The sequence below is a fragment of the Lonchura striata genome, chromosome 5 (assembly GCF_046129695.1).
Source record: "Lonchura striata isolate bLonStr1 chromosome 5, bLonStr1.mat, whole genome shotgun sequence".
Classification (NCBI taxonomy): domain Eukaryota; kingdom Metazoa; phylum Chordata; class Aves; order Passeriformes; family Estrildidae; genus Lonchura; species Lonchura striata.
The window spans coordinates 73,113,254-73,126,523 of NC_134607.1; the positions used below are offsets into that span (position 1 = coordinate 73,113,254).

The 13,270-nt window shown below is 66.3% G+C and overlaps 1 protein-coding gene across 1 annotated transcript in view; it reads left to right on the forward strand.

The window, feature by feature from the left end:
* The window catches only part of FLNC (filamin C), a 28,380-nt gene continuing 15,110 nt past the window's right edge, over positions 1–13,270 (forward strand). The window contains exons 1-21 of the mRNA XM_021546970.2: positions 1–1,117; positions 2,870–3,118; positions 3,308–3,405; positions 3,756–3,906; positions 4,389–4,507; positions 4,631–4,708; positions 5,267–5,429; positions 5,967–6,167; positions 6,552–6,689; positions 7,045–7,171; positions 7,552–7,688; positions 8,285–8,478; positions 8,629–8,742; positions 8,975–9,118; positions 9,491–9,614; positions 10,026–10,186; positions 10,308–10,398; positions 10,606–10,775; positions 11,339–11,456; positions 12,056–12,318; positions 12,639–13,236. Coding sequence (XP_021402645.1) covers positions 781–1,117; positions 2,870–3,118; positions 3,308–3,405; positions 3,756–3,906; positions 4,389–4,507; positions 4,631–4,708; positions 5,267–5,429; positions 5,967–6,167; positions 6,552–6,689; positions 7,045–7,171; positions 7,552–7,688; positions 8,285–8,478; positions 8,629–8,742; positions 8,975–9,118; positions 9,491–9,614; positions 10,026–10,186; positions 10,308–10,398; positions 10,606–10,775; positions 11,339–11,456; positions 12,056–12,318; positions 12,639–13,236 — 3,775 coding nt within the window. The 5' untranslated portion in view covers positions 1–780. The remainder of the gene's footprint in view (positions 1,118–2,869; positions 3,119–3,307; positions 3,406–3,755; positions 3,907–4,388; positions 4,508–4,630; positions 4,709–5,266; positions 5,430–5,966; positions 6,168–6,551; positions 6,690–7,044; positions 7,172–7,551; positions 7,689–8,284; positions 8,479–8,628; positions 8,743–8,974; positions 9,119–9,490; positions 9,615–10,025; positions 10,187–10,307; positions 10,399–10,605; positions 10,776–11,338; positions 11,457–12,055; positions 12,319–12,638; positions 13,237–13,270) is intronic.

Here is a 13,270-nt window from a genome sequence, read left to right on the forward strand (position 1 = left end):
GCCCCTGGCCCAGGAGCGCTCCTGGGACGCCTCGCGAACACACGGGAGCCCGCCGCGAACGCCGCTCCGGGAACTAATCGGGAACCGACCCGGGAACCTACCGGACCCCCCAGCCCTCCGGGACCCGCCGCTCCGCTCCGGGAACGCACCGGGAACCAACCCCACCACCGGGAACTTGCACCGGGACGGACCCAGGACACCAGCCCCCGACCCCGGGAACAGGAAACCCTAGCCAGGACACCAGTACCGAGCAGCGAACCCCTCTCGGGACACCGGCACTGAGACGGGACCCCGTCCTCAGGCACCCGTCCTGACCCCGGGGACCGGGACCCTCCCTGGGCGCCGGGACTGACCGAGGACACCGTCCCCCATCGCCGGGAACTGGGACCCCATCCAGGACACAGACACCCACCCAGGAACCGGGACCGACCCAGGACTGAATCTCCCAGCACCGGGACCCCATAGCGGGCACCAGCACCCACCCAGGGCCCCGCCCGGGACACCAGCTCTGACCCAGGACACCGTCCCCAACCCAGGACATTGTCCCCCAGCGCCAGCTTTGCCACCGGGACCCAGAACCCCACCCCAGGCATCCACAGGACACCGGCACCGCCTTGGGACCCACACCCACGGTGCCAGGATCCCTTCAGGACACTGGGACTGACCCACGACCCCCGCCCAGCACCAGAAGTGAGCCAGGGCTCCCCCCCAACCCTCTCAGGACTCTCCACACCACCCAGGAACCCCTCTGCCCATCGAGGACCCACCGAGCCCTCCAGGATGAACTCTACTTACGAGGCAGCACCGGGAGAGGACCCCGAGGAGCTCCCGGCCACCGAGAAGGACCTTGCAGAGGACGCGCCCTGGAAGAAGATCCAGCAGAACACGTTCACGCGCTGGTGCAATGAGCACCTCAAGTGTGTGCAGAAGCGCATCGTGGACCTGCAGCGCGACCTGAGCGACGGGCTGCGCCTCATCGCGCTGCTCGAGGTGCTCAGCCAGAAGAAGATGGGGCGCAAGCACCACCCGCGCCCCAACTTCCGCCAGATGAAGCTGGAGAATGTCTCGGTGGCCCTCGAGTTCTTGGAGCGGGAGCACATCAAGCTCGTGTCCATCGGTGGGTGTGCAAGGGAAGCGGTGTCCGTGGGTGGGTGGGCACAGGGCGGGTGAGGGTGGAAGGGGAATGGGAACGGTGCTGGAGGGTGGAAGGGGAATGGGAACGGTGCTGGAGGGTGGAAGGGGAATGGGAATGGTGCTGGAGGGTGGAAGAGGAATGGGAACGGTGCTGGAGGGTAGAAGGGGAATGGGAACGGTGAGCGGGCAAGGGCAGGGCCAATGGACAAATGGGAATGAGGAATGAGTGTGTAAGGGTGGGCATGATGTGGGGATGGGAAATTGAGGGAGAGTATACGAGGGTAGGGGTGGACAAGTGAGGATGTGGATGAGTGTGTAAAGGGAGGGGAGGGATGGGTGTGAATAGGGTGAGAGTGCAAGGGTGGGGAGTGGAGGAGTGTGAGTGGAGAATGACTGTGCAAGGAGCATGATGGACAAATGAGGATGGGGCCGTGGGTGAGTGTGCAAGGGTAGGGTGATGGATGAATGGGAATGAAGGATGTGTGCAAGAGTGAGGCCGACGGACAGATGAGAATGGGGATGCATGTGCAAGCGGTGGGGTGGCAGGAGCAGGAGCGGGATGAGCGTGCGAGAGCGGTGCAGCAGTGGGAATGGGGTGAGCGTGCAAGGCTGGCGGGGCTGCGGGCGAGTGTGCAAGGGGTGAGTGTGCGGGGGCGGCGCGGTCTGCGGGCCGACCCTCGCAGGGCGTGCGGAGCGGGGGGGCCCGGCCCGTGCAGGGCCGCGCAGGGGGGCTGAGCTCACGCTTGGCTCGGGGCCGCGGCGCTGAGCTCACGCGCGGGGGGGCCCGGCCCGCACACGCACCCACCCCTCGCGGGGCCTCAGCGCCCACCCCCACCCGACAGCTGCAGGGTGACCCCCCCCGCGCACACGTCCGTGCGCGGCCCCCCTGGCACGCCCGGACCCGGGGGGTGCGAGACCCCCTCCCGCGGTGTCGCCGCCCCCTCCCACGCGCGTCTTTGCCCCCTCTCGGGACGCCCCCAGATGTGACCCCAAGTTTTGGGGAGCTCCCAGGTGCTGCCCCCCCGGAGCACCCGGCGGGGAGGGGTTTGTCCCTCCATCTCCCCCATTTCCTCCCTGAAACGCGATCGCTCGTGGGGGGAAGTGGCGGGGGAAGGAGCGGGGGAGGGTCAGCTCCGCAGGGCGGTGGGGGAGGGACCGGGATGCCTCGGACCCCCCTCCCCCCACAGCCGTCCCCTGCCTCAGTGTCCCCCTTCTGGCACTCCAGGAATCCCTTGGGAAGGTCAGGGGTGTGGCACTCCAGGGCGCTCCCTTGGGGACCCCGGCTGCTGCCAGGGTTGTGCCCCCCCAGGCACTTCCCGGGGGTGCTGGGTCCCCGCAGGGTGAAGTGCTCGGCATGGACAGGGCGCAGTGTCGTGGGTCATCCCTCGCTTCTGTGCCCCGGGGTGTCCCCAGGCAGGTGTTGGGGTGCAGCGTCCCATGGCACCGCCTGGGGTGTCGGGGTGCCCCGAGACGGGTGCTGGGGTCCGCCCGTTGTGCCGTGGGATGTCGGGGTGTAGGGGTCCCTGTGGTGGTGCTGTGGGGTTTGGGGGTGCCCCAGCCGAGTCCCCCCATTATCCCCATTCCCAGAGACAGCCGGGACACGACCCTGAAGCTGATCCCGGGGCCACAGCTGTGCAGGTGCGAGGATCCCTCCAGCGGGTCCCAGGATGTCGGGGTACCCCGGGGGGAGTCCCGAGGGATCTCGGGGTTCAGCCTCCCCGTTTCTCCCCCACAGACAGCAAAGCAATCGTGGACGGGAACCTGAAGCTGATCCTGGGGCTGATCTGGACACTCATCCTGCACTATTCCATCTCCATGCCTATGTGGGAGGAAGAGGAGGACGACGAAGGCCGCCACCAGACCCCCAAGCAGCGGCTGCTGGGCTGGATCCAGCACAAGGTGCCGCAGCTGCCCATCACCAACTTCAACCGTGACTGGCGCGACGGGAAAGCGCTGGGAGCGCTGGTGGACAACTGCGCCCCGGGTGAGGAGCGCGGCGGGGCGGGGGCGTGGGGGGACAGATGGGGGGAGAACTGCGCCCCGAGTGAGGGTACGAGGTGCAGGCTGGCTCGGGGGGCACCGATGGAGATGTTGGGGGCAGCAGGCGCAGAAGGGGGAGGTGGAGGACGGGGGTCAGGACAGGGGTGCGCCCCTGACCCTTCTGGCCCTCCAGGTCTGTGCCCAGACTGGGAGAAGTGGGACCCCAACAAGCCGGTGCAGAACGCTCGGGAGGCCATGCAGCAGGCAGACGACTGGCTGGGAGTCCCCCAGGTACGGGCATGCTGGGGGGTGTGGGGGGCACTGCGGGTCTACAGGTACAGGGTGGGGCACTGGCACTCGTCCAGGTACGGTGCAGGGCAGGAACGGGTGGGGGGCACTGGGAGAGGGTGCTGGGGGTGCAGGGGCGTGCCTGGGGAGTGTCCTTGGGGATCCACAGGCCATTTGGGGTACCCCATGGCTCCTGTGGTAGGGGTGTGGGGGGTTCCCCAGCAGGGCAAGGAGGGCCTGATGGCTGTTGGGGTCTCAGGAGGGTCAGGGAGTGTCGGGGGCCCCTCCTGGTAGTGGGCTGCGTGGTGGGGGTTCCCCGGCAGGGTCTGACAGGTGTTGGGCTTCCCTGCCAGGTGATCGCCCCCGAGGAGATTGTGGACCCCAACGTGGACGAGCACTCGGTGATGACGTACCTGTCCCAGTTCCCCAAGGCCAAGCTCCGGCCCGGGGCCCCCGTGCGCCCCCGTCTCCCTGAGCCCGGCCGTGCGCGCGCCTACGGGCCCGGTATGGGGGCTGAGGGGCTCGGGGGTCGTGGGCAGCTGGGGTCCCAGGGGGGCAGGAAGGGGTGGAGGTTTGAGGGGCACCGGGGGGGCTGGGGACCTGGCACAGGTGGGAACAAAAGGGGCACGGAGCGGGGACTTGGGGGGCTTGTCAGCACAAGAGGGTGTCTGGGGGCTCTGGCTGTCAGGGCATGAGAGTAAACCATGGCCTCCGCAAGCCAGGGACTCCTCTCCAGTCCTGGGGTGTCACCTGTGCCCAGGGACACCCGAGGGAAACCCCAGGGTCTCCACTCCCCACCCAGGGCTCCCCAAAAGTCCCGCTATGCACAGAGACTCCCCAAAGGCCTATCAGACTCCCCTGCCCATACTCAGGAGACCACCATTGACACTCTGGAACCCCCTGCTACCACCAAGGACAACCTGGGACCCAAAACCCTGGGGGGTTTTGGGGGGCTGTGGCCCCCTTTGACTCCCCCTACCCTGCAGGCATTGAGCCCCAGGGGAATGTGGTGCTGCGCCCTGCCCAGTTCACAGTGGAGACCCTCGAGGCAGGCATGGGAGAGGTCCTGGTCTATGTTGAGGACCCCGAGGGACACACTGAGGAGGTACAGGGGGCCCTGGCCCCCCCTCAGGGGTATCCCCCCCCATCTCCCCCTCTGGGAGACCTCCCTGTGCCCCAGCTCTGTGTCACCCTCTTCCCCCGGTTTTGGGGTCTCTTCCCACTGCAGGCCAAGGTGGTCCCCAACAATGACAAGAAGCGAACGTACAGTGTCACCTACGTCCCCAAGGTTGGGGGGCTGCACAAGGTGAGCACCTTGGTGACCCCCCAGAGCAGCCCTTCTGTGACATCCCCTTGCTACCCCTGACACCCCATGGCACCCCACTCCATGGCACCCCCACCCCGTGACACCCCCATGTCTCAGAGTGGTGGCTGCCCCTCCCACACCTCCTCCCCAAGGGGAATGGGGGACACCTGGCCCAGTAGGGTTTGGGGGTCCCTAAGGATCTCTGAGGGGCTCTCCTTGGGGTCCCTGGGGATGACACTGGGTGGCCCTGGGGTGCCCTGTAGGGTCCCCGGGGTGCCACACTGAGGTCTGTGGGGGGAGGTGTTGTAATGGGGCACCCTGGAGTGTCCTGTTGGGACTCCTGGATGTCCTATGCATCAGGGTCCCTGGAGGGGACAAATGGGAGCCCCTGGGGGTGGTCACTGCTGAGGGGGATCCTCTTCAGGTTGTCATGCTAGAGGGTGTCCCTGGGGTGTGTCGCTGCTGTCTCCATGGGGATCCGTGGGGGCTGTTCCTGGGCTGTGGTGAGGCCATGGGGCCGTGGTGTCCTGACACCCCTGATGTCCCTGTGCCCTCCAGGTGACGGTGCTGTTTGCGGGGCAGAACATTGATGGGAGCCCCTTTGGGGTGAACGTGGGCATGGCCCTGGGCGATGCCAGCAAGGTCACGGCACGCGGCCCCGGTCTGGAGCCTGTGGGCAATGTGGCCAACAAGGCCACCTACTTCGACATCTACACTGCAGGTGGGGGCATGGGGGGCTGGGGGTCCCTGGGGACATGTTCTGGGGGTGGGTGGCATGGCCAGGTGACTGGGGACATGCCTTCAGGGTGACATGGCCACGGCATGACCCAGAGACTTCGAGGACGTGTCCTTGTGGTGGCTGTGACATGACTTGCTGGCACTGTCCATGTCCTCATGATGACGTGGGATGGCCTGGTGGCTCTGGGGCTGAATCCTTGGAGTGGCACGGCCATGGCATGACCATGGCATGATCTCATGGTGGCTTGTGGACACCTTCTCATTCCAGGGCCACAGCATGCCCAGGTGGCTCTGGGGACATGTCCTCATGGTGGCCTCGATGTAGCATGACCTGGTGGCCCTGGGGTCACGCCTTCATGGTGGGGTGGCCTTATGGTGGCAGGGCCGTGGCATGGAAGTGGCACCAAGACTGTGTCCTTCTTGTGCCATGGCCATGCTGTCAGGCAGGGCTGGGTGGCTCTGGGACATGTCCCCACGGTGGCCTGGCCATGGGACTGAGCGTGTGTCCTGGTGATGACAGGGGCTGGCTCGGGCGATGTGGGGGTGGTGATCACGGACCCCCAGGGCCGACGAGACACAGTGGAGGTGATGCTGGAGGACAAGGGGGACAACGTGTTCCGCTGCACCTACCGGCCCGTCCTCGAAGGGCCACACACCATCTGTGTTACCTATGCTGGCGCCCAGGTGCCCAGAAGCCCCTTCACTGTCAATGTGGCTGAAGGTGAGGCTCCCTCTGGGTTCCCACATGGCTCCATAGCATTCGTGGTGACTGTACCTAATGTCACCTATCAGTGGCCCCTCGACACCCAGCTGTGACCACGGTGACCCCAAGGCACCCAGTGGTGACTGTGGTGGTCCATGACACCATTAAGTGACCACGGGTGAACCCATGGTCCCCTGACACTCCCCGGGGTGTCCCTCTGGCACCCCCGTCCCCAGGGTGTCCCCAGGGGTTGGTTCCTTGTGTCCCTGAGGACACCATGGCACTCCCCTGTCCCGAAGACATCCCCATGGGCCCCTCCCAACCCTGGGACCCCCTCTTGCTGTCCCTGGGGGTTCCCCAGGGTCCCCCCGGTGCCTGGTGGGTGCTAATGGGAGTTTTCAGCCTGCACCCCCTCGGCGGTCCGGGCCACGGGCAGGGGGCTGCAGCCACGGGGGGTCCGAGTGCAGGACGTGGCCGATTTCAAGGTTCTGACACGGGGCGCGGGCAGCGGGGACCTGCGGGTGACGCTGCGGGGACCAGGTACGTGTCACTGCGTGGAGCATGGCGGGGCTGGAAGGTTGGGGGGCACCGTGGGGTTGGCCACTGGAAGGATGTGGGGAGGGTCCCACTGGGGGGGCCCATGGGGTGAGTGTATGGGTGGGGGTCCCCCATGGAGGGATGGATATGGATGGGGGACCCATGGGGGCTCTAGGGTTGGGGAACACCATGGGGTGGCCATAGGGAGGTGGGTGCGTGGGCAGGGGTCTCGTGAAGTTGTCCATGGAGGTTGGATGGTTGGGGCCATCCTAGGGTTGACCATGGGCTGGGGGCACCACGGGAGGTGCATGGCTGGGGGTGCCCGTGGGTGGGTGCCCCAGCTGACCCCCTCGCACAGGGGGCACGGAGGAGCCGGTGACCGTGCGGGATGTCGGCGACGGCGTCTACGAGTGCGAGTACGTGCCCCGGGTGCCCGGCACCTACCAGGTGTCCATCACCTGGGGCGGCTACGCCATCCCCCGCAGGTCAGTGCCGAGCGCAGGGGTCCCGGCAGGGAAAGTGAGGGGGGTGGGCTTGTGCAGAAGGGGCCGGGGGGCCCTCACTGCCCCTCCACCCTCCCCAGCCCATCTGAGGTGCAGATGTCCTGCTGGGGTGGGGGTTCTGGGGAATGAGGTGGGGGGGTGTGGAGTACAAGCCCTCCCTCATCCGCCCGAGCCAGTTTGAGGTGCAGGTGTCTCCCCGGGGGTGGGAGATACTTGGGGGGACTGGGGGGTGCAGGTGTGTGCAGGTTAGTGTAGCCCCTCCCTCCCGTTCCCCCCAGCCTGTTCGAGGTGCAGGTGTGTGAGATGAGGGGCTGGGGGTGTACAGGTGTTACAGCCCCCTCACGCCTGCCTGTCCCCCCCAGCCCATTCGAGGTGCAGGTGTCCCCCCAGCCGGGGGCCCAGAAGGTCCGGGCCTGGGGGCCGGGGCTCGAGGGCGGCGTCGTGGGGCGCCCTGCAGACTTCGTGGTCGAGGCTGTCGGCACTGAAGTGGGGACCCTTGGTGAGCAGGGGGGACATGGAGGTGGGGGGCACTGTGGTGGGGACCCTGGGTGAGCCCTGAAGGGCGGGACGTGGGGACAGGGTTAGGGGCACCATGGTGGGGACATGGGGACAGGGCTGGGGGTCGTGTGGTGGGAACAGGGTGGGGAGCTATGTGATGGGGACAAGGGCCCGAGTGGCTGACACCCTGCTGGGGACATGGGGACAGAATGGGGGGCACCATGAGGCAATGTGGCACTGTGAGGGGTGTTGTGGTGGGGACAAGGTCACAGAGCGTGTAAACCCCACTGGGGACATGGGACAGGCTGCAGGACGGGCACCATAGTGGAGTGCCCCACTGCTGTGGTGACACAGGCATGCAGAGGTGGTGACGTGGGGCAGGTTGGGGGTGGCCCCAGTGGGGTCGGGGGGACACAGGTGGTGCCACCCTGGGGACATGGTCACAGAGAGGGGACAATGGTCTGGGGTCCCCACTGGGGGGACAAAAGGACTTGTTAGGTGTCACCCTTCTGGGGGCATGGGCACAGAGGGGGGACGAGGACGAGGTCTGGGGGTTGTGGCACGGGCACAGGGTAACGGTGGCTGTGGTGCCCCCAGGGTTCTCCATCGAGGGCCCATCCCAGGCACGCATCGAGTGTGATGACAAGGGCGATGGCTCGTGCGACGTGCGCTACTGGCCCACGGAGCCAGGGCTCTACGCCGTGCATGTGGTCTGTGACGATGAGGACATCCGGGACAGCCCTTTCATGGCTGACATCCGCCCCGCTCCCCCTGACTCCTGGCCCGACAAGGTGCTGCGACCCATGGCCACCCACAGATCCTGTTGTGCCCTTGTGCTCCACAGTGCCCTTCTGTGCCCCACTGCGCCCCACTGCGCCTCAGCTGTGGGTGCTGGGGGTGCCAGCACCCCATTGCATCCTTCTAACCGCCCCTCTCCACAGGTGAAGGCCTTTGGGCCCGGGCTGGAGCCCACTGGCTGCATTGTGGATCGCCCGGCCGAGTTCACCATTGATGCCCGTGCTGCTGGCAAGGGGCCCCTCAAGCTCTATGCCCAGGTGGGAGCTGTGGGACTGCTGGGTGCTGCTGGGTGCTCTTGAGTGACATCAGGTGGAGTTGAGCACCTTTGAGTGCTGTTGAGCACTGCTGGGTTCCGTTCATTGTTGTTGGGCACCATTGGGTGCCCTTGAGCACTACTGGGTGCCGTTGGGCATTGCTGGGCACCCTTGGGTGCCATTGGCCAGTGCTGAGTGCCGTTGGGCCCCCTCAGCTCCCCCCTGCTGCTCACAGGATGCCGAGGGCTTCCCCATCGACATCAAGGTGAAGGACAATGGTGACGGCACCTTCCACTGTGTCTACGTCCCCACCAAGGCCGTGAAGCACACAGTCATCGTTGCCTGGGGGGGTGTCAACACCCCCAACAGCCCCTTCCGTGTGGGTATCATGGGGGCCCATGGGTGCTGGGGTGGCTGTGGGGGTCCCTTGAGGTGTAGGGAGGGGGTGCTATTCATGGAGGGTGTTCAGGTGTCAGATGTGGGGCATGGGAGTCCCATGGGGCTGGGAGCCCATGGGATGATGTGGATGGAAATGGGGGTCCCATGGGGTGCTGGGTGTGGGGATGGAGGTGCCACACCCATAGGGTGCTGGGGTAGGGCTTGGGGTCCCATGAAGTGCTGGGGATGGGAGTCTATGGAGTGGTTGGAGGTAGGGTGCCAGTGGTGGGGGGGTGTTGGAGGTCCCTGCCCATGGGGTGCCAGGGAAAGAGGGATCTGTGCCCCTGCCCCATGAGACACTGTGGGCCCACAGGTGAGCGTGGGTGAGGGCAGCCACCCTAGCAGGGTGAAGGTGCACGGGCCGGGCGTGGAGAAGACGGGGCTGAAGGCCAACGAACCCACTTACTTCACCGTGGACTGCAGCGAGGCTGGACAGGGTGGGTGCAATAGTGGGAGGCACCCTGGGAACTCCTCTGTGGGCATGGGGCTTGTGTCCCTGGGCCAGAACCCCTGGTCCTGCACCCCTGGTCCTGGACCATCACCACCAGTCCTGCGCCATCATTCCTGGATCAAGGGTCCTTCATTCTGGGCCCATCAGTTCTGGGCCTGGTCCTGCATCCCTGCTCCTACATCCCTGATCCTACACCCCTGGTCCTGGACCGTTGTCCCTGCTCCTGGTCCAGGACTCCTGGACCTGCATCCCTGGTCCATTATCTCTGATCCTGGTCCATCAATCCTGGTCTTGTCCATCATCTGCAGTCCTGATCCAGTCCCCTGCCCCATGTGCCTGGTTCCACTCCTTGGTGTCCCCCTGGGGAGTGGGGACCACTGATCCGGCACCCCCACAGGTGACGTCAGCATTGGCATCAAGTGTGCCCCAGGAGTGGTGGGGCCGCTCGAGGCCGACATCGACTTTGACATCATCAAGAATGACAATGACACCTTCACCGTCAAGTACACGGCGCCGGGCGCGGGACTCTACACCATCATGGTGCTCTTTGCCAACCAGGTCAGGGTTCTGGACTGCCCCACATCCCCGAGGGTCTGTGCCCCACTCTGTGGGGCTGCTGGGGCTGGGCCTGTGACCCCGTGGTGCCCCCGTGTCACTGTGGCCTGGCCTTGGTCCCCAGGAGATCCCCTCCAGCCCCTTCCGCATCAAGGTGGACCCATCCCACGACGCCACCAAGGTCAAAGCTGAGGGACCTGGGCTCAGCCGGACGGGTGAGGGGCCAGTGGGGTGGGGTGGGGTGGGGACATCGGGTGGGGGTGATGGGTGCTGTGAGGACGGTACTGTGAGTGGCGCAGGTCCCATGGTGGCTGACCCTAGGGGCAGGGGTGGCGGTGGGGGACCCCCACCCACATCTGGGTGCTATGGGGCAGGGACTGTGGGTGCCGTGGGTCCTGCAGTGACTTGATGATGTGGTGCAGGGGTGGAGGTGGGGACCCCCACCCACTTCCGCGTGCAGACGCGGGGGGCGGGGAAGGCCCCCCTAGACGTGCGCTTCGTGGGGTCGGGGCCCGGCCCAGCCGTTGCTGACTTCGAGGTCATCGACAACCACGACTACTCCTACACTGTCAAGTACACCCCGCTGCAGCAGGTGCGTGCTGGGGCAGCTGGACCCATGGGGACATCCCATGGAGCCACCTCAACCAGTCTGGGCACCCCAGCCCATAGGGTCACCCCATGGGGGAATGCCCAACATACAGGGGCTCCCTGGCCCATGGGGTAACCAAGGGGGCCCCCTCACTGACATCCCATCCCCTGGGCTCCCTCAGGGACACCCGCTGATGCAGCCCAGTGTACAGGGGCACCCCATGAGCACCCCCTCCCCATAGGCACCCCCAGCTCCTGGGCAGCCCCCCGCTATGAACACCCCCCCATTGCCATGGACACCCCATGCCCCTGGGGCAGCTGCAGCCCCACGTGTGTACCTGTCAACCCAGGGCACCCCCAGGTCCACACGTTCCCCCATCCCCAGGAATTTACCCTCCCCAGCAGCCATGGGTGACCCCCAGCCCCCCTCAGCCTTATGGCTGTGTGTCCCCTGGCACCCCCTTGGAATCCTCCAGCACTGCCCCATGGATGTCTGCCCTCTGTCCCAAGACTGGGTGATGTGTGGGGGTCCCCTAGCAGCACCCTGATGTGGAATTGTTCCTGCAGGGCCCCCTGTCTGTGGTGGTCACCTATGGGGGGGACCCCATCCCCAAGAGCCCCTTCCCCGTCACTGTGGCCCCCCCGCTGCAGCTGGGCAAGGTCAAGGTGCAGGGGCTCAACAGCAGTGAGTGGCAGCACTGGGGGAATGACGGGGGGGACACCGAGGGAGGGGAGCTCCCTGAGAGTGCTGTAGAGTGTGGGGCGGGCCCTACAAGGGACACGAGCACTGGGGGCATCCTGGGGGAAGAGACCTTGAGAAGGACGCCTGGGTGACAGGATCAGTCTCAGGGGCACTCTGAATTATGAGGGCACGCTGGGGAGGGCACTCTTGAGTGTGGGGTTCAGTAAGGTGAGGGCACATGAGGGCACGAACACTGCATGTAGGGGTACCTGGGGGGGATACACACCCTGGTTATGGGGTGCAGCTTGGGGGCCCCAAGGGTGGGTTGGGGGCACTCTAGTCAGAGAGGTTTGGGACTGCCTATGTGTGGGAGCAACCAGGATATGGGGGACAGATATGGGTGGGGGCATGGGGGGACACACACCCTGTGGGGAAACAATACCCTGGATAAGGGGGACACCCTTGGGTGGAGGTGACACACCCCGGGACAGACACACACCTCCCACCCCGGGTCTGGGGGACACATCTGGGTATGAGGTTCTCCATAGGTCTGGGGGCACCCAGAGTGTGGGATGCCCCTCTGACCCCCCACTCCCCTGCAGAGGCAGAGGTGGGGCAGGTGCAGGAGTTCCAGGTGGAGACCCAGGGCGCAGGAGGCCAGGGGCAACTGGAGGTGAAGGTGACAGGCCCCTCGCGCCGCCCGGTGCCCTGCACGGTGGGGCCTGCACCCCCTGGGGGCCCCCACCCTGTCACCTTCACACCACCCGAGGAGGGGCCCCACCGTGTCGAGGTCACCTACGACGGGCACCCGGTTCCAGGCAGCCCCTTCCCTGTGGAGGCTCTGCTGCCCCCTGACCCCTCCAAGGTGAGCATGGCACACGCGTGTGCAACAAGGATGTGTGTGCCCCAACCCCTGTGTCCCTCTGCCCTCCTGACCCCAATGTGCTGCTCACAAGCCCCAGATGTGCCCATATCCCCATAACCCCTGCATGTCCTCCCTGAACCCCACATGTTCCTGTGTGAGCAGGTGATGGCCTTGGGGCTGGGGCTGCAGGGCAGTGACTTGGGGTCCACTGACCCCCACCTGTCCCCGTGTCCCCCTTACCCCCTGCGTGTCCCCATGTCCCCCGTGCCCCCTACCTGTCCCTGTGTCCCCCTGACCCCTGTGTGTCCCTGTGCCTGCAGGTGGTGGCCTCGGGGCCGGGGCTGAAGGGCGGCCGTGTGGGGGTCCCAGCGCCCTTCTCCATTGCCACGCAGGGCGCGGGCAGTGGGGGGCTGGGGCTGACAGTGGAGGGGCCCTGCGAGGCCAAGATCGAGTGCCAGGACAACGGGGATGGCTCCTGCGCCGTGTCCTACCTGCCCACGGCGCCCGGAGAGTACCACATCAACATCCTCTTTGCTGGGCGCCACATCCCGGGCAGCCCCTTCACGGCTGCGGTCACGGCGCCCTTCGACCCGGCCAAAGTGACGGCGTCGGGGCCGGGGCTGGAGCGCGGCCGTGCGGGCGAGGCGGCCGTCTTCTCCGTGGACTGCTCACAGGCCGGCGAGGCCGAGCTCACCATCGAGATCCGTTCCGAGGCCGGCGTCAAGGCCGAAGTGCTGGTGCAGAACAACCGCGACGGCACCTACGCCATCACCTACACCCCGGCCTGTGCCGGTGCCTACACCATCACCATCAACTATGGCGGCCTCCCGGTGCCCAACTGCCCCGTGCGCGTCACTGTCGACCCCGCAGTCGACACCAGCAGCGTCAAGGTCTACGGCAAAGGCGTGGAGCCGCGAGGTGAGGGTGTGGCCACGCAGGGGCCGCTCACCAT